Here is a 22,078-nt window from a genome sequence, read left to right as displayed (position 1 = left end):
AGGAGGGGACGCTCATCAAGAGAGAGGGCCAGCCCAGCGTGAGGGAGCGTGTGTGTGCTTTGGAGATGGGCAGAGTTCGTGACATACGTTCAGTGCCCTCAGAGTGGCTGGAAAGACAGTGGACGAGAGGATCGTCCGTCAGTGTCCCAGTTCCATTGATTCTAATGCCAGCATGTCTGTAGAACCTGGTCCCTTCTCTCCCCCAACCTGACTGTCAGTGCCCTGGCCCAGGCCACCACCCTCTGTTCCCTGGACTACGACAATGGTGGTCCAACAGGTGTCCGTGCTACCTCCTTCTTCCCGTCGATCTAGGTTCTTTGCTCTCAGAGATCTCTGCCTCTGGCTCTCCACGTCCCTCCTCTGCTTAAAAACCGTGGTCCTTTCCCCTCCCCGTCATTCTTTAGCGCAAAGGCAAGGTCCGGTCTCACCCCAACTCCCTCCTTAGACTCGGGCCTGTTCGCTAGTGCCGACATGTAGTATATTCCAGCTAGACCAAGCACCCCACTCTTCCCCAGACCTCAGGTCTCTTGGTTCCTCTGCTTGTTCTCCCCAGGCTGCTCTTTCCTTCCTTCCCTGGCAGTTCATTCTGCCTTGGAGGCATTACTCGAAGGCCACTGCTTCTGGGTAACCTTCACCAGACTCTCCGGGTAGACTTCGACGTTCCTTCTTTGAGTCCCTTCTTACGTGCCTCTGACATTGAACGTACAACATTACATTGTTATTGTTTGTTTATCAGGTCTTTGTGCTTCTTAAAGTGCGAGTTTATTAGGGGAAGGGACCATGTCATCCACATAGTTGCCACCCCAGGGCCAAGCACAGTCATGGCAAGTGACTGAGTGTTTACCAACCATCTTACATACATAATCTCATCTAATCCTCATACCGACCTTCTGAAATAGGTACTATTATTGTTTCCATGGTACAGATTAGGAAACTGAAGCTATGGTAGGTAACTTGCCCCAGTCCACACTCAGCATGTTTTAGAGCTGGGGCTTAAGTTCAGCACAGCCCAACTCCCAAAACTGTGCAACATTGTCTCACCCGCAAATACCAGGCCCAGTAAATGGTCTTGAATGAATCCCTATTACTCCGCATGGAGGACTTTCCATATCACCTAATATGACTCAAAGGAAGTTCATTCAAGATGACACGTACAGTCCTACTGAAGAGTTGCACCATCTACTATCACGATGCATTCTCGGGATAGTTTTTAAAGCAAAAGATTCTCTTGTCCCCTGTGCAGTTATCCCAGCAGCTGTTTTCAGGTCCAGGTTGCTTCACTCGTTTATGATCTTCTCCAGGGAAATCCACTCTTAGATGTTTTTACACACACCCCTAAAAAATGATACAATAGCGTTTTGGCGTATGTAACATTCTTGAAAGCCAACTGAGTTCTATTAGGCAGTCTGTCATTTGCATGATAACTTGAGTCCCCACATTCAGAGAAAATTACATAACCCAGAGAAATATACCAAGAAAATGAAACTCAAATTCAAAATAATGCCCATGGAGCAGAACATTGGTATTGTGCTGAATTTATGTGATCAATTCTAAGGAAGCCCAAGGATGAAGAGGTGGCGGTCTGATACAAGTCAATAGTCGTATACATGAAGGCTCACGTTATTAGCTTTGGCTTATGTATGCGGTGTAGATATAAATCCATGTATACCACACGTGCAGCTAGAAACAGGATATTTACTCTTTTATTTCCTACTGTTGCCTTGTCTGTACTCAGGACTCGAGCCAAACAGACTCTTCGGCATTCCCCGAATCTCTGAGATAGATATTCTTTTTATTCCTATTGCACAGAGGAATAAACTGAGGTTCAGAGGGGTTAAGCAACTCGCGTTCTCTAACTAAATCCTGTGAATATCCGTGGGGCCATAATTACCTCCAACAAATAAGACTCGACCAGATGATTGTTTTTACACTACGTTCCTCTGATCCCTGGGGTACCCCAGAGGTCGCCCAACCTGACTGTGAGCAAAGCACCGTGGCTTTAATCTTTAAGCCTGGGTTTCTTATAAGATTTCACCTGGCAGGGGAGGATTCGTGTGTGTAGGAAAGTTTGAAAACCACTGGTTTACAGCAGGGGTCAGCAAACTTTTTGACGTAAAGGCTCAGATAGTAAATATTTCAGGCTTTTGGGGCCCTGTGTTCTCTGTCACGGCTACTGAACTCGGCCATTGCGGCACAAGAGCCCAGGTGATATGTACATGAATGGGTGTGGTATGTTCCAATTTGACTTCGTTAACGGATAAGGAAATTTGAATGCCATATCATTTTCATATCTCATGAAATATTATTCTTCTTTTGCTTTTTTCTCAACCATTTAAAAATGTGAAAACCAATCATCTTAACTCACAGGCAGTACAAGAACAGAGGGAAGGCTAGTTTGGACTGAAGGCCTCAGTTTGCCAAAACCTGGCCTAGACGGTCCCTAAGGGAACTCTCAGTTCTCTTGTTCAGGAACCACAGTAAGCACATGAGATGCCCACTTTCTGAAACCCTGAGAACGCCGTCAGCTACAGGTATCTTCTGGTCTCCTTCTCTGGTCTGTCTGCCCATGGCAGGGTGCATGATGTAGTTTGGACCCAGGCTGCGGGCCCACTGGGAGACGCCAGGCTAGAGGTCCCACCTGATAGATCTTGGAGATTTGTCTCCGTAGAATATAGTCTGGATCTTCCAACTATTGTCACTGCCTCAGCCCTCAGACTCAGAATTTCCAGGATCCCCAGTGGGGTGGTCACGGAATCTGACTTTTAAGTTAAAACCTTGAGAAAATTAAATGCAGCTTCTCCCGAGAAAAGAGCCTGAGCCCCTTCACGTCAGGGAAACAGAATGAATACTTTGAAAAATATCACAGCCTCTTCCTCGTCACCTGCCTTACTACCCACAAATGATTCGGTGCTGCAGAGACTACAGAGCGCTAGGTAGGGAAATACAGAATTCCGTGAGCGATTCTCATCAGGTCGCGTTTCATTCCTCCCAGCCTACTTTATGAAGAGGAAGTGTCCTTTAAGGAGTCAGTAGGACTAAGATACTATTCTAGAAAAGGGCCCACGGTAAGAGGCTGCCTGACAAGAAGGCCCAGGTCTTCAGGCATCCCCCAGACTCTCTGGGATACGCAGCCCACCTCAGCTGTGTTATTCATTGGAGCCAAAGGCGACAACAAAACACTTGATTGCTATCGGCTCTGAATACTTATGGGGACAATGGTCATTTAAGCTAGTCCTCTGAAAGCCCCAAAATAGTTGGGACAAAAGCTATGGTTCTCAATTTTTGAGAGCCTAGAACCTGACCGGAACAGCCTCCTTCCCTCCCCTGCACGATGGAAATAGCAGCACTGGCTCTACCTCCCATCCCCGTTCCACGTCCAGTCTCCCAGTGTGGCTTATAGAGAACAGGGCTCGGGCTACTAGACGGAAGCTACAAGACAGCACAGGGCAACTCCTAACTGGCAGAGCTCAAAACGATGAAAGCTACTGAACAGTAGAAACGAATGCCTAAAAGCATCACACGAAGGCTGTGGCCGTACTTTAGGGATGTAGTAGGTATCTGCACCTGGTGACGGGTGAGACAAGTAGCACTCTAGGCACTTCCAACGGTAAGAGCCGTAGTCCACCTGCACATCAGCCACCAACATGGCAGCTACCTCCACTGACACCTGGAAGCTGGAATCCAGCCCATAATAAGTAATGCGCCTGATGGGCTGTCTGCCCAGAGGGGCACCATTTTGAAATTCACAGAAAGGCACTGTGTAGGCTTACAAGCCCGGAGAACCACTCAGGGTTCGGAAGGTTGCTTCTGAGCAAGGATTCCGTATCAACTAACAGCCCCCGAAGCCCAGTCTTACATACAAAGGTTAAGCCCAGTCTTACATACAAAGGTTAAAGTCACGTGTGTCTTGGAACAGCCTCCCGAGGGTGGCAGGCCCAAAGACAGTGCCCAAGGTGAGCACGGCGTCCAGTGGGGGCCCTCCTTGGCCCCTTTCTCTGAATCTGCAGGTCGCTCCACAGCTATAAGGAGCAGGACGTCAGAGCCACTCTTTTTTTTTTTTAAACTCTCGCTTGAAACTGTCTGGGTGTTTCCTCTTGCAACTGGCCTTCAGATATCCAGGGGATCTTAGGCACTCTGGGAGGATCTCAGGAAACCCCAAACAGCCATGATGTGTTTAGAACATTCTAGAGAATAAATCCAAGCCCAGAAACTTTCCAAACTCCTTAAGGATCTCTGAACCTCTCCTCACCTGGTCAGGGGCTTCCAATGATGCCTGCTAGCTGGTGCCTCTGCCAGTCTTTGAGTCACCGCCAGAGCTTTTTAAAAAAAAATTGTTCCAAACTCTGCAGCACCATTGCTCAGGTAATAATAACAACAATAGCAATAATAACCAAGATGAAAGCAATAGCTACCTGTATTGACTCCTAGGCAATTTGTATAAACTTTCTTTTTCTAATCCTTCCAAAAATTCTCCAAAGTAGGTATTATTGTTACTGATTTTAACATGTGAGAAAATTGAGATTCAAAGAGTTTTATTAACTAGTTCAAGAGAGCAAACCCATTAGAAAATCAGGTCTGTCTGGCTCTCAAGCCCTTGCTCTGAGGCTCACGCTGCCACAACTAAAGTCTTCATTTCCATAGAACCTTCCGGAATAATGTTTCTAGCTCTCTGTTTCTTCCTCTTCAAAATCACCTGAGCTTTCCGCTCTGTGAAGGAGCAATGTTTCTGGAGAGCAGATGTTACAGTTATAAGTAACATGGGGCCTGTCACACCATAGTGTCCTAGGATGTCCCAGTGCCAAGAGCCCTCTGAGGCCACCAGGATCAGCTCGAGGCCCAGAGCATTAGGAACAGAGAAGACCCTGAACATGGCTCTCCTTTCTCCTCCAAGCCCTCCCCAGTCTTCTTTTTGTTCATTCCATCTCATCTGCCCCAACTTTCAGTATTGGAGCTTTTCTAGGACCAGGACTTTGTTTTGTTGACACAGTTTTTATGGACTACTTTACTTCTTAATACTCAAGAAATGGTAAGTCATAGTAAAAATAGAAACAGAGTTTTTGCACAAAGGCAGACCTCGTGAACCACTAGATCCGGAACAAACACCTGAAGTCACTAAGGAGGGCTGCCTTGTTCTGTTTTCATCCAATTGAAAAGTGGAAGCACAGTCGTTGTTGTTGTTGACGACCACACGCGTAGGCAGACGTTCACGTCAGCATGGTCTGTTCACATCTGGGGCTGTCCGGTGTGTGCTGAATCTATGGAATTATAACCTCATGAAAAGAGATTACCATTTTTCTGCCGGGACCACCTCAACTGCAATGGGCATGAATGGTGCTGCTATAATAATTAAATCCCAAATCTTTCATAATCCTCCACTTTCCCTAGAGTAATGTTCAGCATTAGCTATGGATGGAAACGCAAACAAGTCCATGTAGATTCAATAATAAAGCTTAATAGGTCAGGGAAGGGGTGGGATGAAATGAATGCTTAACACCTCCAGAGAGAGCGCATTAGTTTGCCTTCCCGGTGACTTCCTTGATCTGTGTTTGCCGGGACTTGAATCTGTGCACCAGATTGTCCTTTATTAACCAGATCCGTACCAGGCTTCTTGCACGGGAGATGTTTAATGTCAATCACCGTACAGATTGGCTGCCTATTTGCAGAGCTGTACATTGGAGGGTCTTTCATTTCCATATTAAGATCTTACAGAGCTGATTGGAGAGTCAAGTAAGTGCTGAGTTCCGGTCTCCACGCTCTGGTTCTAACGGAAGGAGGGTAGCCTGAAGACCCTGAGCCCGTTTGTGGATCTAGCTTTGAGACACTGACACGTTTCCCGAGTCACCACGGCTTACCTTCAGGTTGCTTGGCAAACTAAAATGGGAGGAGCAAAATCTCACTAACGGTTGGCTTGTGATTACTTGCTAACAGTATTAATGCTGTACATTATTTTCTGACTGCGGTGATGTTTCTAAACTAATAAATGACACCCTGCATTATTTTGCGTTTTCATAAAGCATTTCACATGCATTAATTCATGTTATGCTCACCACCACCACCGTGTGAAAAAGTTTCATTATCATCCCATGTAACGGATGGGGGACACAGATGAGGCACAGAGACAGCAAATGACTTACCCAAGGTATCAGAGTTTATGATTCGCCCGCAGTTGAACCCAAACGTCTTGATCCCAGGTCAATATGTTTTGTTTTATTTTGTGGGGCTTTTGTTGTTGCTGTTGATTTTATTTCATATTCTGTCCTTTGTAAGTTACATCCTCTAGGAATACATTATATACTCTCAAGTTCTGGCTGGAGGTGGTCTGGGTTCCACGTTTGCCACCGTGATTTCCGAGCTGTGTGACCATGAACAAGTTCCCTAACCTCCCTAGGCCTCAGTGTTTCCATCTGGAAAATGGGACGAATCATTATTATTACTATGGGAACTTCCTTCGTAAGGTCCAAATCGCAAATTACACGCTGCTGGTCAAATACTCAGCACCTTCCCTGACACAGAAATGGATCCTCTAAAGGGTAAGAATCATTTATCATTTATTTTGCCGAACACTTAGGTGTAAATTAACACTGTATTCACACACACACACATACACACGTACACACACAGAAAATGAAGCCCAGCATAGGTTGTTTTTAAATGTTTGAGTTCTAAGCTTGTGAGAATGATACTGTCTTCATGGAGCACAATGTGCTGTAAAGAATTATTTGTTCAGAGTTATAAGCCCGCAACTGCAAAAGCAATGCCAAGATACATTTTGTCTCCTCTAAGATCTTCCAAACATCCATTAGTCTCTTGAAGGACAGTCATAAATCCTGCACATTTCGTTTATCTGAAACCAACTCTAACAACTGTCATTCCCACCAATCATCCTTTATATCCGTCTTCGGGTTTCAGACCTCAGTGAACACATCCTGGTCTTATGTGGCTGAGCGTGAAAGTGCAGGAGCTGGGCTCTCTTTGGAGAGTTTCTGGAACCCACTCTGACCTGAATCTCTTTCTAACATTTGGACATAACCTCTGACATAACACGCTCCCCTATTTATCAAATTAGAAGCTGCCTTTCGCTTTCCAGCTTCCCTTCTGGAAATAACACGTAGGTGGGAACCAGGAGGTGGGAGTTTTAGGACGGGCTCTAGCACTAAGTAGCTGTGTGACCTTGAGCAAAGCACTTGGCCTCTCGGAACCTTTCTTTGCTTGTCTGCAAAATGAGGCTGGTGGACTGTATCGTTTCTGGGAAGACGCTGTGCAGAAGGCAGAGGTAGATAAGGTACCGCGCCTGTGCACGTGGGAACTGGGGGCGGTGCTCGGGGGACAGCTGGAGCTGGCATCAGCCGGAGCTGGGGTGGGGAGAGGGAAGAGGGATTCTTCCTCAAAAGCTTTTGTGGCGGAGGTGGGATCTGACTGAGCCGTGGAGGAAAAAATAGGACTTCCAGAGTTGAAGAAGGGACTTCTAGCCTGGGAGCTGAGCCTGACGCAGAGTCTGGAAGCAAGAAAGAGCAAAGCGTGCTCAGAAACTAGTAATCAGTCCAGAGAGGCTGGAGATGAGGTCTAAACCTGCGTTTAAGAAATAAAAAATATTAACACCAGTTGGTCTCTGAAAGGAGTGTAACTGGAATTTAAGGTAATAAGTCACTCTTCCTGCAGTAGCTCAGACTCGGAGCTGGAGAGCGGGTGGCACTGGAATTAATATCCCCATAGAAACAGAAGGCTCTGTGTGCTCGATAAACAATTTTGAAAGTGCTATAGTTCATCACCCAAATTCAGACCACTCGTATTTTTCAGGTACCTTGCCTTAGGAGAGAAAGATTTCTTATCCACATCATGGGCTTACGTCTCTGGGATCAAATTTTACGGGAAGAGATGGGTCATATATCAAAAGGTTAATGACTAGCCATTTCTCGCCCAGCTATTTTGTGGCCACCGAGCTGCCACTGTGCAGGGGACACGGAAAGGCAGTGGAGATTCACCGGGCCATTTGCCTCTGCCATCCGGAGAGCCCCCGCAGACTTTGACGACAGCCTCTAGAGCCAGGGGCCGCCGTCATGCCCCTATTCTCTCATGGGAGACTTCGAGCATCTTTTCCTGTAGAGAGCCACCGGCACGTTCCACCTCCACAGTGACTGATCTGTACATTTATTACACTTTCAGTAGTAAAAATATATAGACTCCAGTCATCTCTGGAGATGCTGAAATAGTGCTTTTTTCCCCCCCTTGATTTAGGGGAAGGTAGAGAGGCAGGATGTGTGCCGAGTCTGACAGAAATATAAGAGCTCAAATATCTAATTAGCTGAAAGAATCTTGGTTCCCTCTGCACCTTTGACAGAATTGCAGCTGTCAGATTGGAGCTCCAATATTTTATCCTCGTCGCAAGATGTATCTGAGGATGATTTAGAAAAGACGCTTTTTAACGTCAATGCCACTCGGCTTTTTTTGTAGGATGCTTGAAGACGACCTTAAGCTGAGCAGCGATGAAGATGACCTTGAACCCGTGAAGACCTTGACCACTCAGTGCACTGCCACTGAGCTCTACCAGGTAGGACCAGTTTAGGGCTCGGTTTGGGACCCACGGGGAGGGAGCTAGAGGACCTGGAATGGTTTTGCCCTCCAGAAGCCTACCCGCTTCATCTGTGAACTTTGGAGAGAGGGAGAGAAGCAAGGGCAGGCATAGTGCCCTGGAACAGGTCGAATCAGCTCACACTTTCACATCTTTCCCTCTCCTGGACTAAGTGTGGTCTCGAGTGCGGTGTAACTTTCCTGTAGTGACTCCACCACGAGGCCTAGCGCCCACACTCATTCATTCGTTCCTTAGGGTATAAACGTGACTGCTCCGTTCACCTTTCCCAGGGGTGCCACTTCAGGACACAGCTGACCGTCAGTGCCCAGTAGCTTGCGGCTCGCATGAACCTTCAGGCAAAAGGCATTTGGCAAAAACTTGCTGCTGCCTTGTTTTCTTCCATTCTGCATCACAAATATTTACAGTACTTACCGCCAAATTAGATGGCAAGAATGTGTGTTTTCAGCATTTCCAATGAGCCTGCACCTCTTGATTTGAAAAAGCTAGGTATCATGTATGAATCGTGAGAATGGCAGTGTAGTGCGTGATATCAGTGATGCTGATGTGTTTTCTCTGGGACAGAAAACTGTCTCGCGTGTGGGGTCCTCCTGGGTGTGCTGAGAGCCTCAAATAAGGAACACAGAAGGATCGCCTTTTTTTAAAGCCAATACCTGACCATGTTCTTTCTACCGTGAAATCTAAGTTAGAAAACTGAAACCAGGGTGTTTCAAGGAATGCTCATGCACTAGTGTTTCAAGATAGTTAACAAATACAGAATTCCATATTCACTAAATATTTTCTGAGGAGCCTGCAAAGAAAAAAGCTTAGGGAAGACTCTTCAAGGCTTATCTACTCCATTTTCATCTACAGTTTTTGACCGCACGAGAACTCCTACCATTCCGCGTAATTTTAAAATTGAGTACTTCTTAATGTTATGTAGCCAAAACTTCCCTCTCCCTTACTTTCTCCGCTTTATCCTGCTTGCATTTTGGATAATATGTAAAAACTGCATCTTTGCAGCTTTGGTGCTTTATCAAGAACAAACACAGTCGTCTCCCGGGGGCTTGTGGTACGTTTACTGAAGGCAAGCAATCCCTTTCCTACCTGGGTCATGGACTCCAGAGCAAATGTAAAATGCACACTTAAATTCCCGTGTCTGCCATTCCTGCTTTCTGCATTTAATATGCCAGTGACAAGAACATTATAACGGGGCTTCCCTGGTGGCGCAGTGGTTGAGAGTCCGCCTGCCGATGCAGGGGACGCGGGTTCGTGCCCCGGTCCGGGAAGATCCCACATGCCGCGGAGCGGCTGGGCCCGTGAGCCATGGCCGCTGAGCCTGCGCGTCCGGAGCCTGTGCTCCGCAGCGGGAGAGGCCACAACAGTGAGGCCCGCGTACCGCAAAAAAAAAAAACCAAAAAACAAAAAATCATTATAATGGTAAATAACCCCTCCCCCCCAGTCCTAGGTCATTGATTTTGACAGATGCAAGATGACATTTTAATGAAAATGCTTCAAGCAAGTCATCAACAGTAAGTGAAGGTAGAGTTTGCATGTTGGCGTCTTCCCTATGTGATTACACAAGTGCAGTCTCCTTTTTTGGCTTCTCGAGTTGTTATTTTCTGTCTTTACCTGAAGAAGTGGCATCGGGTCAGCTGGCCTGAATCATCTGGGGTTTTAGGATGTATGCGGTGACCGTGTCAATGCCGAGGCCCTCGGGTAATCCCGGTTGGTGAGTGGGAAGCTCTCTGTGGCCCGCGGCCCTTAGCCTGCCACGCCTTCCCCACAGAGCTTCTCATTTGAAGGGGAGGTTGAACTGGGATATCTGAGGTAAGGCAAAATGACAGCTTACTTCCCCCTAGCTGGGTCCAGGAAGCAAGAAGCGGGAGCAAGGTTATAAACATTCGCAAATGAGCCCTGGAGTTCCAGGACTAGTTACAAAGCCCGAAGCCTAAAGGCCGGGAGAGGATGCTTTTGCAGTAGCACAGGCCACAGTGACAGCAAGTTTTGGTGAGTCCTGGCTTTCTGAAGCCCAGTATTCTTTTTCCAATATGTGTGGATTGACACCATTTTCCTTTTTTTTGTCGTGGTGGTAAAATCCGCATAGCATAAAATTCACCCCCTTTTAAAGTCTACAATTCAGTGGCATCTAGTCCATTCACAAGGTTGTGGATCCAACACCAGTTCCAGAATATTTTCGTCACCCCAAAAGGAAACCGTACATTAAGTAGTTACTCCCCAGCCCTCGACAACCACTCATTTACGTGGATCTGCCTATTTCGTTTGAATGAAATCGTACAATATTGTGACCTTGTGTGTCTGGCTTCTTTCACTTAGCATCATGTTTTCTAGGTGCGTCCATGTTGTAGCCTGGATCAGTGCTCCATTCCTTTTTTACGGCTAAATACTATTCTGTCATATGGATATATACTGCCTTTTGTTCATCCGTTCGTCAGTTGATGGACATTTGGGTCCACCTTTTGGCTTTGCAGATAGAGTTCCTATGAGCCTTTGTGTATACAGTATATATTTTTGTTGAACACCTGTTTTCAGTTCTTTTGAATTGAATCTTTTAATTTTTTGCAGTTCTTTTGATTCTTCCCCCTAGAAGTGGAATTGTTGAGTCCTATGGTAATTTATGTTTAACTTATTGAGGAACCACCAAAATCTTTTTCTTTTCAGGTGAGATAACATGGTGCCACATGGGACCATCACATCTCCGGCCACATCTATTTGTGGCAGGATGATTGGAGGGAAAAGCATCCGAACAAATGCATTGGTACAATAAATGATGTGTCCAAGGGACCAGACCACACCATTGGTTTGAGCCGTCATTATACTTAGAGACGTTCTCAGAACCTGGTAGCTACATTCAGGCACGTGTGGTTCAATTAAAAAGCCATTAGCTTTCTGGAGACATCCTCAGATCATCTCATGCATAATCATTGCACCCAAATTGCCCAGATTTGGTGAGTACACACCAATCTTTTCCCCAAAGCTCTTAAGACCTAATGCTATGGTTTACAACATAAAGCATCCCAAGAGAATCATTGCAAATGCACGTATGAAAATGAAACACGGGGTTGAGATGTGTCAGTTTCTAATTTGACATTTCAGTCCCAAGTCTCTCGTCATCAGAACGCTCTCCCCTCTCCCTGCCCCACCACGAGCACCCCCGACGGCAGTACTGGCCGTGCTGAGCGGGTCCTGTGCACAGACACCTATAGAACAATTAGGATGTGTTTAAATGCTAAGTATTATTCCTGCAAACGGGAAAATACAGCAGGAAGCCTGAAGGGGAGAAGCGTAATATACAAATTAAAGATGCCAAATTGTCGGCCGTAGAGACTCGGGGATGTAAAGTATATTTTTAACAAGATATTTTACCTTCTGGTGATTGTTTAAAGTCAGAGATGCTCAATCACATACGCCCATAGTTTCAGTGGAAAAGCCATGGTGTGATTGTACCCAGAAAATATCTGTGAAAAGCTTGCGTGCTCTCTCCACATTCCCCATCGCATTTTGCTCCCTCGGTTGGACTGTTTGGGAAGCAGCTGCGTCCATGTGGCTTAGACATCAGTCGTGTGGCGCCGTGGAGGAGAGTGAGCGAGAGAGCATAGGCGTGTGGTCGAATGGGTTTGAATCCTGGCTCTGTCACTTGCTGGTTGACCTTGGGCTCAAGACCTAAGTATCTGTAACACGGAGGTTAACAGAGGTAGCACTACTTCACTGGGTCATAGTGAGGATTCGGTGATTGAGTGAGTGAACACAGGCCAAATCATTTGACACTACGGTTGGCACGTAGTAAGTACTCACTACTTTACGTCATCACCGTCATCAGATCATCATCATCGTTACTACTGTAGTGACGATCTAAAAAGCCTCATATTTGAGAGACTAGATCCATTACTTTCCCTTTTCTTGTAAGGAATGGGATGTTAAAGGGAGCTGCTGAATTAGCTACTTGGTAAACAGCCAGTATGTGGCCAACTTGAATGAAAAGATTCTGTCTTGTCCTAACGTGTACTAGCTGTGTGCACCTAGCCATGAGGAACTGTAAGTGTGGTCGTTGAGTGCATATGGCTTTTGCAAACGTATGGTCACCAAAGGGGATGGGGAGGGATAAATTAGGAGTTTGGGATTAGCAGATACACACTACTATGTATAAAACAGATAAACAACAAGGGCCTACTGTATAACACAGGGAACTCTACTCAATATCTTGTAATAACCTGTCATGGAAAAGAATCTAGAAAACAATATATGTAAGTATAACTGAATCACTTTGCTGTACACCTGAAACTAATACAAACTGTAAATTAACTATACTTCAGATTTTTTAAATGGTTTAAAAAGAGCATGGTTTTTGGACTAGAAAAGCCTCGGCTTCAATCCCAGCTCTGTCACGTAATAGTTGCATGACATCGGGCAAGTCACCTAACATCTCAAAGTCTCAGATCTCTCACCAGTACACTAGAATAAAGTGCTGTCGCCTAATGCATTGGAGTACTGTGAGGACGAGATGAAGATCGTGTATAAGAAAATGCTTTGAAAGCCACAAACGCTACGCAGATCGGAGGTTGTTCTTCCTTATGGCCCTTTTAAACATTAACTGGAAGCCCCCTCTTTGGGGTCCATTGGTAAATAGATCTTGCCCTTCATTTTGGCCTTGGTGCCCAGAGGGATCTGCTAGGAACTGGGTTGAATGTCCTAACTGCACCCAAAAGACATCCATTGGGTATGAATGACGTTTCCTCCCCTCTGAGCTCTGACAAGTTTTAACCTAGACATCCCAGGAAGAAAGCCCAGGTTGCCAATGACACTGCACCAAGTCCTCCAGGAAAATTATGTGTCTCTGAAAAAGAGTTTTTCTTCAAAGGACTGACATGGGTGGAGAGCTGAGTCATACCTTCGGATCGCAGTTCTTATTTCTCTTTCTGAGTTCTCACTGTGCCCCAGAGAAAGGCTATAACGGTCTGCTGTGACACTCTACTCTCACCTTGGTTTTCTCTCAGGAACTTCCCCTGAATGGAAAATAAATAATTACTTAAAGTTGACATCGGACATCGGAATGTTCCAGAACAGTGTTTGAATTGGATGCAATGTTTTGAACTTAGTCTGCATGAACATACGAGTTGCAGTATGTTCTGTTTTGTTTTTGAAGTCAGCTCTCAATAACAGGGTTGGATGTACAGCAGAGTGATTCAGTTACACACACACACACACACACACACACACACACACACACACACATTCTTTTTTGTAAATGAACTATATTTCAATAAAAATTTAAAACAATAGCATGGTTGGGATACGGGGGTCTCCATGATGTCCGTTAGCCAGCTGATTGCGTTTTCCTTCTCAGCTGCCACTCTTGGCATCATAAATATGAAACCCAACCCTGGCCTTCTCCATACAACAGTTATTGAATTGCCATTTTCAACCCAGTCATGCACGGCAGGCAGCGATGCTGTGACGAGTCCCCTGGGGTCTGGCCTGAGCACAGCACGATCCAGTAGGACGGGCTTCCTGCATGTGCCTCGGCGTGGGGTTCTCTGCACACCCTCGCCCCTCATACCACTGAACCTGCAGTTTTTCTTTTGGTCCATTTTTCTTCTTATGTTTCTCGGGATTAAAAGAACTCCTGAAAATGAGGGGTTAAACCTGGAATCAATTTTCATTTACAGCTGAGAAGCAGTTATTGATGCTGTGTTTGCAGTTCAGTGAAAGATCTAAAGATATAGACCTGGTGCTCCTCTTTCAATATGAGTAGCCTAATCCGTCACAAATGTTTTTTTAACAACGAAATCGTATTGACAGGTTTATTAAAATTGTCATCTTTGAAGTTTTAACCTATCCACAATTTGACCTATTCCAAAGGCTTCTAGAATGTGTGGTGGCCCAACTCCAGAGCCCCCTCCAGTACACATTCATAGAGCCAGGTAAACATCTCCTTGATGTTTCCTTGCATGTTATCCTGATGTTTGATTTACGCAGCTTGAAGCATGTAATGTCTGTTATACCCTGGCAGCAGGACGGTCTGTGATGCCTGGGTTTTGAAGCTGGGTTAGATCCGGACACGGCTCTCCCTTGCCCTAATCATCTCGGACTGGTGTTAGCAGCATCAGACTTTAGCATTATAAAGCCCATAAAAGAAATAGGTATTGTTAGAAACGACCTTTAGGGAATTCTAATAGTAATACCATCTTATGATTAATGTGAATGAAACTGAAACCTTAGGTGACTTCATTTAGCCCGGTTAGAAATTCCAAAAACGGGCACTATGGCTGGAAATGCTCAGTTAGTGACCAGGCTCAGCTAAAGGTCTCTATAGGTAAAGCTTGGAGTGGTGTGTGGGTGCTTTAAAAACAGAGCTGGACAATTTCAGTTTGCTTTGAGCACAAAGACATTCTAATGAGTTGTGTCTGGACGTATTATCGTAAGTAGCTCCGATGTACCCAATTTTATTTAACCAATCTTCTTTCTTTTTCTGCCAAGGGATTGCCCTTAGAAATGTGGTACTTAATTCAAAGCATGTTACTGGGGACGTGTGGACTTTTCTTTTTTTTTTTTTGGACTTTTCAACTAGATGCTAGTAGCAGAGCTGCACCTCAAGCCTGTGAACATTTACAGAAAAATATTGTCTTCGAGCTTTTAATCCAGGTTCTTGATTTGGGTTTTATACTTGATTCATTTTTGTTTATTTGTTTTTGTTCTTACTGTGGGACCAGCTCACTGGCTAGGTTGTTCTCTGATAAGTGCATATGAAATGAATTACATGGTAGCAGAAAATCTGAACATGCTGGCAGCTTTGGGATGTGTTCCTTGTACTTGGGATGCATACTGAACTTTCCAAACCTAGTGGCTAAGTGAAATTCAAGCCCACTTTTCTGCTTAAAGTTTGCTAATGAAAAGGGGGGCAATACAGTTTACTGCTGCTCTCGGCTGGCCCCTGATGCGCTACAGTGAATTCATTCGTTGTGACAACAGATACTCTTCCCTGCTATAATGCTTCCTATATTTTAGCCACAGTTCTTCTCTCATCGCGCTGAACAAGTTGTTACCTCCCCAAGGTTTCTCTACATTTCCATTTACTTTGTTATCAGCAGAAAGGCTGGGGAAGGCCTCTTCCGTAATGATATCAATATAGCACCCACAGCAAGAGAGGTCAGCCCGTCAGGGCTGTAGAAACAACAGATGGATTAGGATGAAACCGGGTGCGAAATAACTTTGATAGAGTCTTTTAATGTAAACAGTTTATCTGCCATTGCCTTTCATTGAAATGCCCCACAAAATGTGATGGCGTTTGGGCTGTGAAGGCTGCAGAAGGTAGCAGAGTAAAATCCATACGGATCTTTTAATTTATTCATTAAAGACAGGAAAGTAAATAGGATAACATATAAGGTTAATAGAATAACATTGGCCTTCAGAGTCCCAAGATTGTGTTTTCCATTTGGCTGTATTAGCATAGAGACTAGATTAATAAGAAATTGCTTAGGGCTTGTATGATGTGATTTTTAATATGCTCCAGGCAAGTCTATGACTGTTTAGAAACCTGCGTGCTGAATTTTTTCATTGTAATTAGGTCTTCTTTTAGTGCCAAATATTTTGACTCGTAATCTCCGTAGATTGCCTTCTTATTGTAATCTTCATAGAATGCTTTGAGCACACAGGTGCAGAGGAGCACAGCGTTTGCACGCGTGTCATGTCCGTCACTGCTGATGACCGGATACTGACTAACAACCACTACCACTTAGGAAGTGTCCATCTATGAGCATTTCCATCGCAAACCCAATGGCCGTCTTGCTTAGCGTAACACTTTCTCACCATGGCCTTAAATCACACGTTGGCGAGGATGTGCTGCTTGCCCCAAGGTCCAAGTGGAAACAAAAATGTGTACAATTTGTTCTTTCAGAAACGATAACTCTCCAGTAGGACAGGGATGACCACAGCCTTTTGTCTACAGAGAGCACACGGCACATATCCGGCGCTGTGCAGAGGGTGGTAGGGGGAGTAGCAGCCACCTCTGGGAAGCTGGGAATCATTAAGTCAATTGGAATCAAAGTGCTGGAAAGAACAGGTATCACCGTGTTACCCTTGTCGCTACCTCTGGGCTGCAGGAAGTGGCTGGACAGCATCGTTCCTCTCGCCACTCCCATCCCCACTCTGTCTTTGGTCCAAGCTTGCTCTTTTCCTTAAGCCCCTTCATTGCCCCAGTTTGGGTCCCAAATCCATGGCTGCAGCCTGGAGGTTCTGTCTTAGTCATCAGCTAACAACCCCCAGGCAGTGTACCACGTGTACCTAAGTTTATTGGAGGTGTCCACGTTTTGAGTTCAATCAGGGTTCTAGCATCTGTTAGAGCAGTACGAATGTCTCCAGTAATAAAACTCTTTGCCAAACTGAAAATGTAAGATTTTGAAATTTAGATGCTGGCTTGGAAAAATGTTCTGGGGCTTTGGTTTAGGGCCTAGGAATGCTTGATTCTGTTCCCCAAATGTCTGCCATCTGCTGGAAAATCTATCAGGTAGGCTGCAAACGCCCAAGGATCTTGTCAGGAATGGAAAGCAGAATCTGTCTTCTTAAGCAGATGTATTTACTTATTTCTATTGATTTAGCAAGAGCAAAGAGCAGAAGCATTGTAAGCACACAGAACAGGTATCCAAATTTGAGATTAGCTAGTGATCCTAGGTTAAAGATTCGAAATTCAAGTGGGTGGGCAGATAAAAGCAGCAGACCTTTCCAAAACGTATGGCAGGGCGTAACGCACGTATCATGAAGTATCATATAGGAGTCTTTGGAACATTAGATATAAACATCTATAAACTTGCTAATAGATCTTATTTCTTGCTAATGGAGGTTGACTCCACAATGGGGGTTCCATATTTATCCCTGAATCGTATATGTATATATATTATGTGTGTGTGTGTGTGTGTGTGTGTGTGTGTGTGTGTGTGTGTGTATATGCTGAAATACTTGTGTGTGTATTAAAACATAGACTACCAGACCTTAAAATGACCACAGAGAGTCTTTATTCCAGCTGCCTAATTTTGCCAACAAGGGCACCGAGGCACAGAGAAGTCAGTTGTATTGTGAAATAACAGAGAATATACACATTGGTCTCTGGCCCTGGTTCCCAGCACAGAGCTCCTAAATCCCTCATAATTTCCTCAGTAATAAAAGCAGTAGGCGCATCTTTTGTTCTAGTATTTGGTCTTTGACCCTGGTTCCTGACCCAGGGTCCTAAATCCCCTGGAATTTCCCGGGTGATGGGAGTGTCTTTTGTTCTAATGAGGTGACTCTTGGTGGGCTCCTGGATGCGGGCCGGCTGGTCACCAGAAAGACCAAGCCACGAGTGGAAGCTTGGCATGCCCAAGCCCACCCTCCCATCTTTACGGAGCATGTATGGGGTTCGTGGAGCTTGCAGGGTGGCTATTGGAACCTCTGATGTATAAGCCGATTGATCAGAAGCATAGGTGACAACTTGGGCTTGAGACTGGCATCTGAAGTGGGCGGAGGCAGTCCTGTGGGACTGAGCCCTTAACCAGTGGGATGTGATGCTCTCTCCAGGTAGACAGTGTCAGAATTGAGTTAAATGGCCGGGCACCTAGCTGGCGTTGCAGAAATTTGCTTGGTGTGGGAAGACCCCACACACATCTGGCGTCCGTGTTGTGAGTGTAGTCATAGTGTGAGAATAAAGGAGAAACGAGGGTGGAAGGATTACTGGGTTTTCTAATACAGATTGATGATAAAAATGGATGTAGCGTCCTTGGCCGGAGTATAATATGCTCTAAAGGGACGGAAAGCCTGAACACACTAGTCTGCTATTACTGAAGGTATGTCATCAGTATTCACTCCCATGTAGGTTTTGGCATACTTAGATTATTGGGTACCTACTAGGCACTAAGAATACTCTTCCCGTTTTCCTCGTTACACACAGTAGAGAGAGAGCCTCCATTAGGTCTTTATCATCTCCCAGCAAAGGACACGTGTCATTTTGCGAGGGGTGCCTCCCAGTACCAGAGGCAAGAAGGCTCGGATTGGCTGGGGGAAAGAAAATTGAATTTTCAAATCCACAAGCCCCAGGGGAACAGAATAACTGAGTGCCACTTACCTTGGCCCTTCTAATGGGCAGAATAAATAAGCCAGTGCTGAGCTGCTCTGCCTCGTGTCTCCGTATTTACTCCACTTAGAGAATGATTAGTGTCGACAGATGAGTCTTAGGAGTGAAACGTGCTTCTTCACCAAAGACAGTTCATTTTCATTAAGTTACAATATATCAAAACCTTGGTTATAAACAAAATCACCAGTTGACAAATGCATCTTGCTAAAGGGTTTTGTATCCAGCAAAAGAGTCAGCCTAGAGGGAGCAAGCCTTAATGGAATGCAGGCACTACTGAGTCCTGTTATCGCATCATCTCGGGGCCAGACACGCAGAAAACTCCTACACATGCGGGGACAAGTAGGACCCGCTATGAGGCCTGTATTCAACTGGCCTTGGTAGGGTCTTGAGCGGCAGGTTGGGTGAAGTTGATCAGGAATTCGATGAGCCTGGGGAAGCTATGGGGGATTCATGATCAAAGGGAGCATGAAATGGGGTAACGCTAGAGAGACCAGCGGCCCAAAGGAGAGGCAGTGGCTGTGGTCCCAGTGAGAAGTAGTAAGTCTCCAGCAAGACCATAGCTGCAGGAAGGGTGAGGAGGGGGCACAGCCTTCTGCCGGAAAGCACGATGGAAATGTACCGTCTGGACCGCTCCGTACTCCCTCCTCGTTGGGGCGTGAGTTCGAGCCTCGTGGGCAGTTGCAGGACGGATCCAGATGCACACGGTCCTGGAGCCCAGCTTTTCCTCCAGAGGCCTCTTCTCTTCTCTTCACAGAGCTGGGGACCCGCCGGCGCTCCCTCATCCCCGGAGCAGTGCTCAGGCCTCTCAGACTCTACCATCAGCCCCGATTCTTTTACCCAGCCCATGTTTATTAAGTGACTACCAGGTGCCGGACACCTGGAACAAATTTCCTCCAGTCTCTGCCCGTCAAAATTTTAATCCTGCCCCCATGGTGTCTAGCACACGCCTACATCACGTATGCATCGAAAACAATGAATTAAATTAAAATCGGAGAGGCCCAATACTCTAAAGCTAGGGAAGGTGTTTTGCTTCTTTCAGGTTCAAGCTTCAAATACAGGATGTTTCCATGTTCCCTCCTGGGCACTCATCCACCAGAGGGTTAAACATAGTGGGAAGTGTCTTCCTAGAGATTGTCAGAAATTCAGGCAGGCATCCAGGTGTTGCAAAATGCTGAGTGACATTTTCTCCTGTTAAGCTGCAATCCTGGGTGTGCGTGCGTGCTGCCAGCCGATACCTCAGCCCGTAGGATAGAATGTAAGCCTCTTGATGTTCTACTCATTCCAGGGCAATCTATTTAAATGCTGTAATTAAGCAATTCATTTTTATATTTGTGCAAGTGCTCTCAGGATATGTCTCTTTAATTGACTTAACCCATTCTGTAGGTATTGATTTTCGACCCTCTGAATACCCTAATGACGAGTTCATTTGTTAATAGAGGAGTTTCTCTCCTGAACTTAGCAATCAATGCAGTTTACCAGTACCTGCCACTAAATGAAGGTATGGCTGTGTCTCGCAGAGTTGCCCCATGAAAAATTAAAGGTAAAACATACAAATACAAAAACCAGTGCAATCGATTGCTCTTCTGTCTTCTTTCCATAATGCGTAGTATCCAGTTATTTGAAACTATCTGAATGATTGACTTTTCACTTCTTATCAAGAAATGTATTGTATACATGCAGTTTGGGTGTGTCTGCTAGTAGAATGCCAGGAAAAAACATAAACAGGAAATGTAAAAGGCATGCAAAACAGTGGTAACAGAATCGCATTTTATGCTTGACCGACAGTATGATCATTGATGCGGAGGAAAGCAGTGCCTGACTACGTGGCCTTGTAAAATGAGTCCAGGGCTCCAGTCTCTCTAGGCCTCCTAAGTGCTCACTTTGATGGTCTCAGCAGACCAACAGACCAACAGACCAACATATTGCACTGAGTTTGTTTTCTGTCAGTCTCAGGGGGGTGTAGCGTCGTAAGTCTGGATATAAACGTTCAGGGCATGCTCCTTAAAAGCCCCCAAATATTTTTATGAATATAGTATACTTGTCTATTGGACTAAAGTAACAGTTCATGATATGTAATCACTGGGGCAGAATCCCCTTACCGAAGAATTTTGTAGAAGTTCAGTCAGTATATAGAATGTGACTCGCAAGTTTCCACTTTATCATCTGTAGCATTTTCTCCCTAAAGAAATAGGATGTTCTGTCTGCCCTGGAGGATGGGGCTCGATAGAGAGCCACTCTCCTCCCTTCCTTCCTTCCTCCCTTCCTCCCTTCCTTCTTTCTGTTTTTTCACGATAACTGCATTTGATGGTTCATGTAATTCACTGTGGCCCTCGAGTCACTTCAGCTTTGGTGCAGCCATGTAACAGAAAGGCAAGGGCCTTCTTCTTCTTAGGAAGCTAGATTTAATGAGTGAGCAACTCCAAGCGTGTCCTTAGCCACATCATCCCTCCCGAGGAAATAAACTCGCTGCTTAGCAGGATACCAGGAAGAATACAATGCTGGTAATGAGACAGGAATTGGCTCGTAAACAGCCCTTGGAACGAGATGAGCGTCTTCTCCCTGGGAATATAATTTCTCAAGCTGCCATATCATGGAGGAGGTTCACTGAGGGTAGCATCCTCAGGGCTTCCCAACCTCAGGGGCAAATGTTAACGAAAAAGCAAAGAGCCCTGCGGATGGAGTGGGTGTGAGAGGAGGGATGGCTGATGAAGAAGTCTCTGCGAAAAGAACGATGCTTCCTAGGCTTCCCTGCAGGAGGAGAGAGTGTGAGGGGCAGTAGCGTGCGCACTCGGGTGTCCTGACCTCTCTACCACCAACACCAATCCCAAGAAGGTTCAGGGCAGAGGCCTGTGTGAGGGTAGAGGGCCCTCTCTCCTGCCGGGCTAGGCCCGGCAGCATCTAAACACATCAGAGTCTTCATCGAGTAGGACTTCACAGACAGAAGCATTCTGTTCACCCCAGAACTGCTTCTGATATGGAGAGAGGAACTGAATGGCTTCTGTAATCCTCGTTGGAATAACTGCATAGATTTGATACTACAGCCTGGTCACTGGTCAGAAAACCCATCAACTCTCTGGCTATAAAAATGTATAAATGCACCATAAGTCCTGGTGACCAAAGGGGAAAAGGGGTGGGGGAGGGATAAATTAGGAGTTTGGGATTAACAGGTACACACTACTATATATAAAACAGGTAACCAACAAGGACCTACTGTATAGCACAGGGAACTATATTCAATATCCCATAATAAACTATAATGGAAAATTTTGAAAATAATATGTATCTGAACCACTTTGCTGTACACCTCAAACTAACACAACATTCTAAATCAACTGTAGTCCAGTAAAAATAAAAACGTACGCGCTGACGCCTACGCGGAATGCGGTCGCTTT

The 22,078-nt window shown here is 45.5% G+C and overlaps 1 protein-coding gene across 1 annotated transcript in view; it reads left to right on the top strand.

Moving 5' to 3' along the window:
* Positions 1-22,078, top strand: part of AFF2 (ALF transcription elongation factor 2) — a 487,094-nt gene that overhangs the window by 374,876 nt on the left and 90,140 nt on the right. The window contains exon 8 of the mRNA XM_060137245.1: positions 8,452-8,548. Coding sequence (XP_059993228.1) covers positions 8,452-8,548 — 97 coding nt within the window. The remainder of the gene's footprint in view (positions 1-8,451; positions 8,549-22,078) is intronic.

Source organism: Lagenorhynchus albirostris, chromosome X (assembly GCF_949774975.1).
Source record: "Lagenorhynchus albirostris chromosome X, mLagAlb1.1, whole genome shotgun sequence".
NCBI lineage: Eukaryota > Metazoa > Chordata > Mammalia > Artiodactyla > Delphinidae > Lagenorhynchus > Lagenorhynchus albirostris.
The sequence above is the reverse complement of the archived record's forward strand: the minus strand, read 5'-3'. Positions and strand labels throughout refer to the sequence as shown.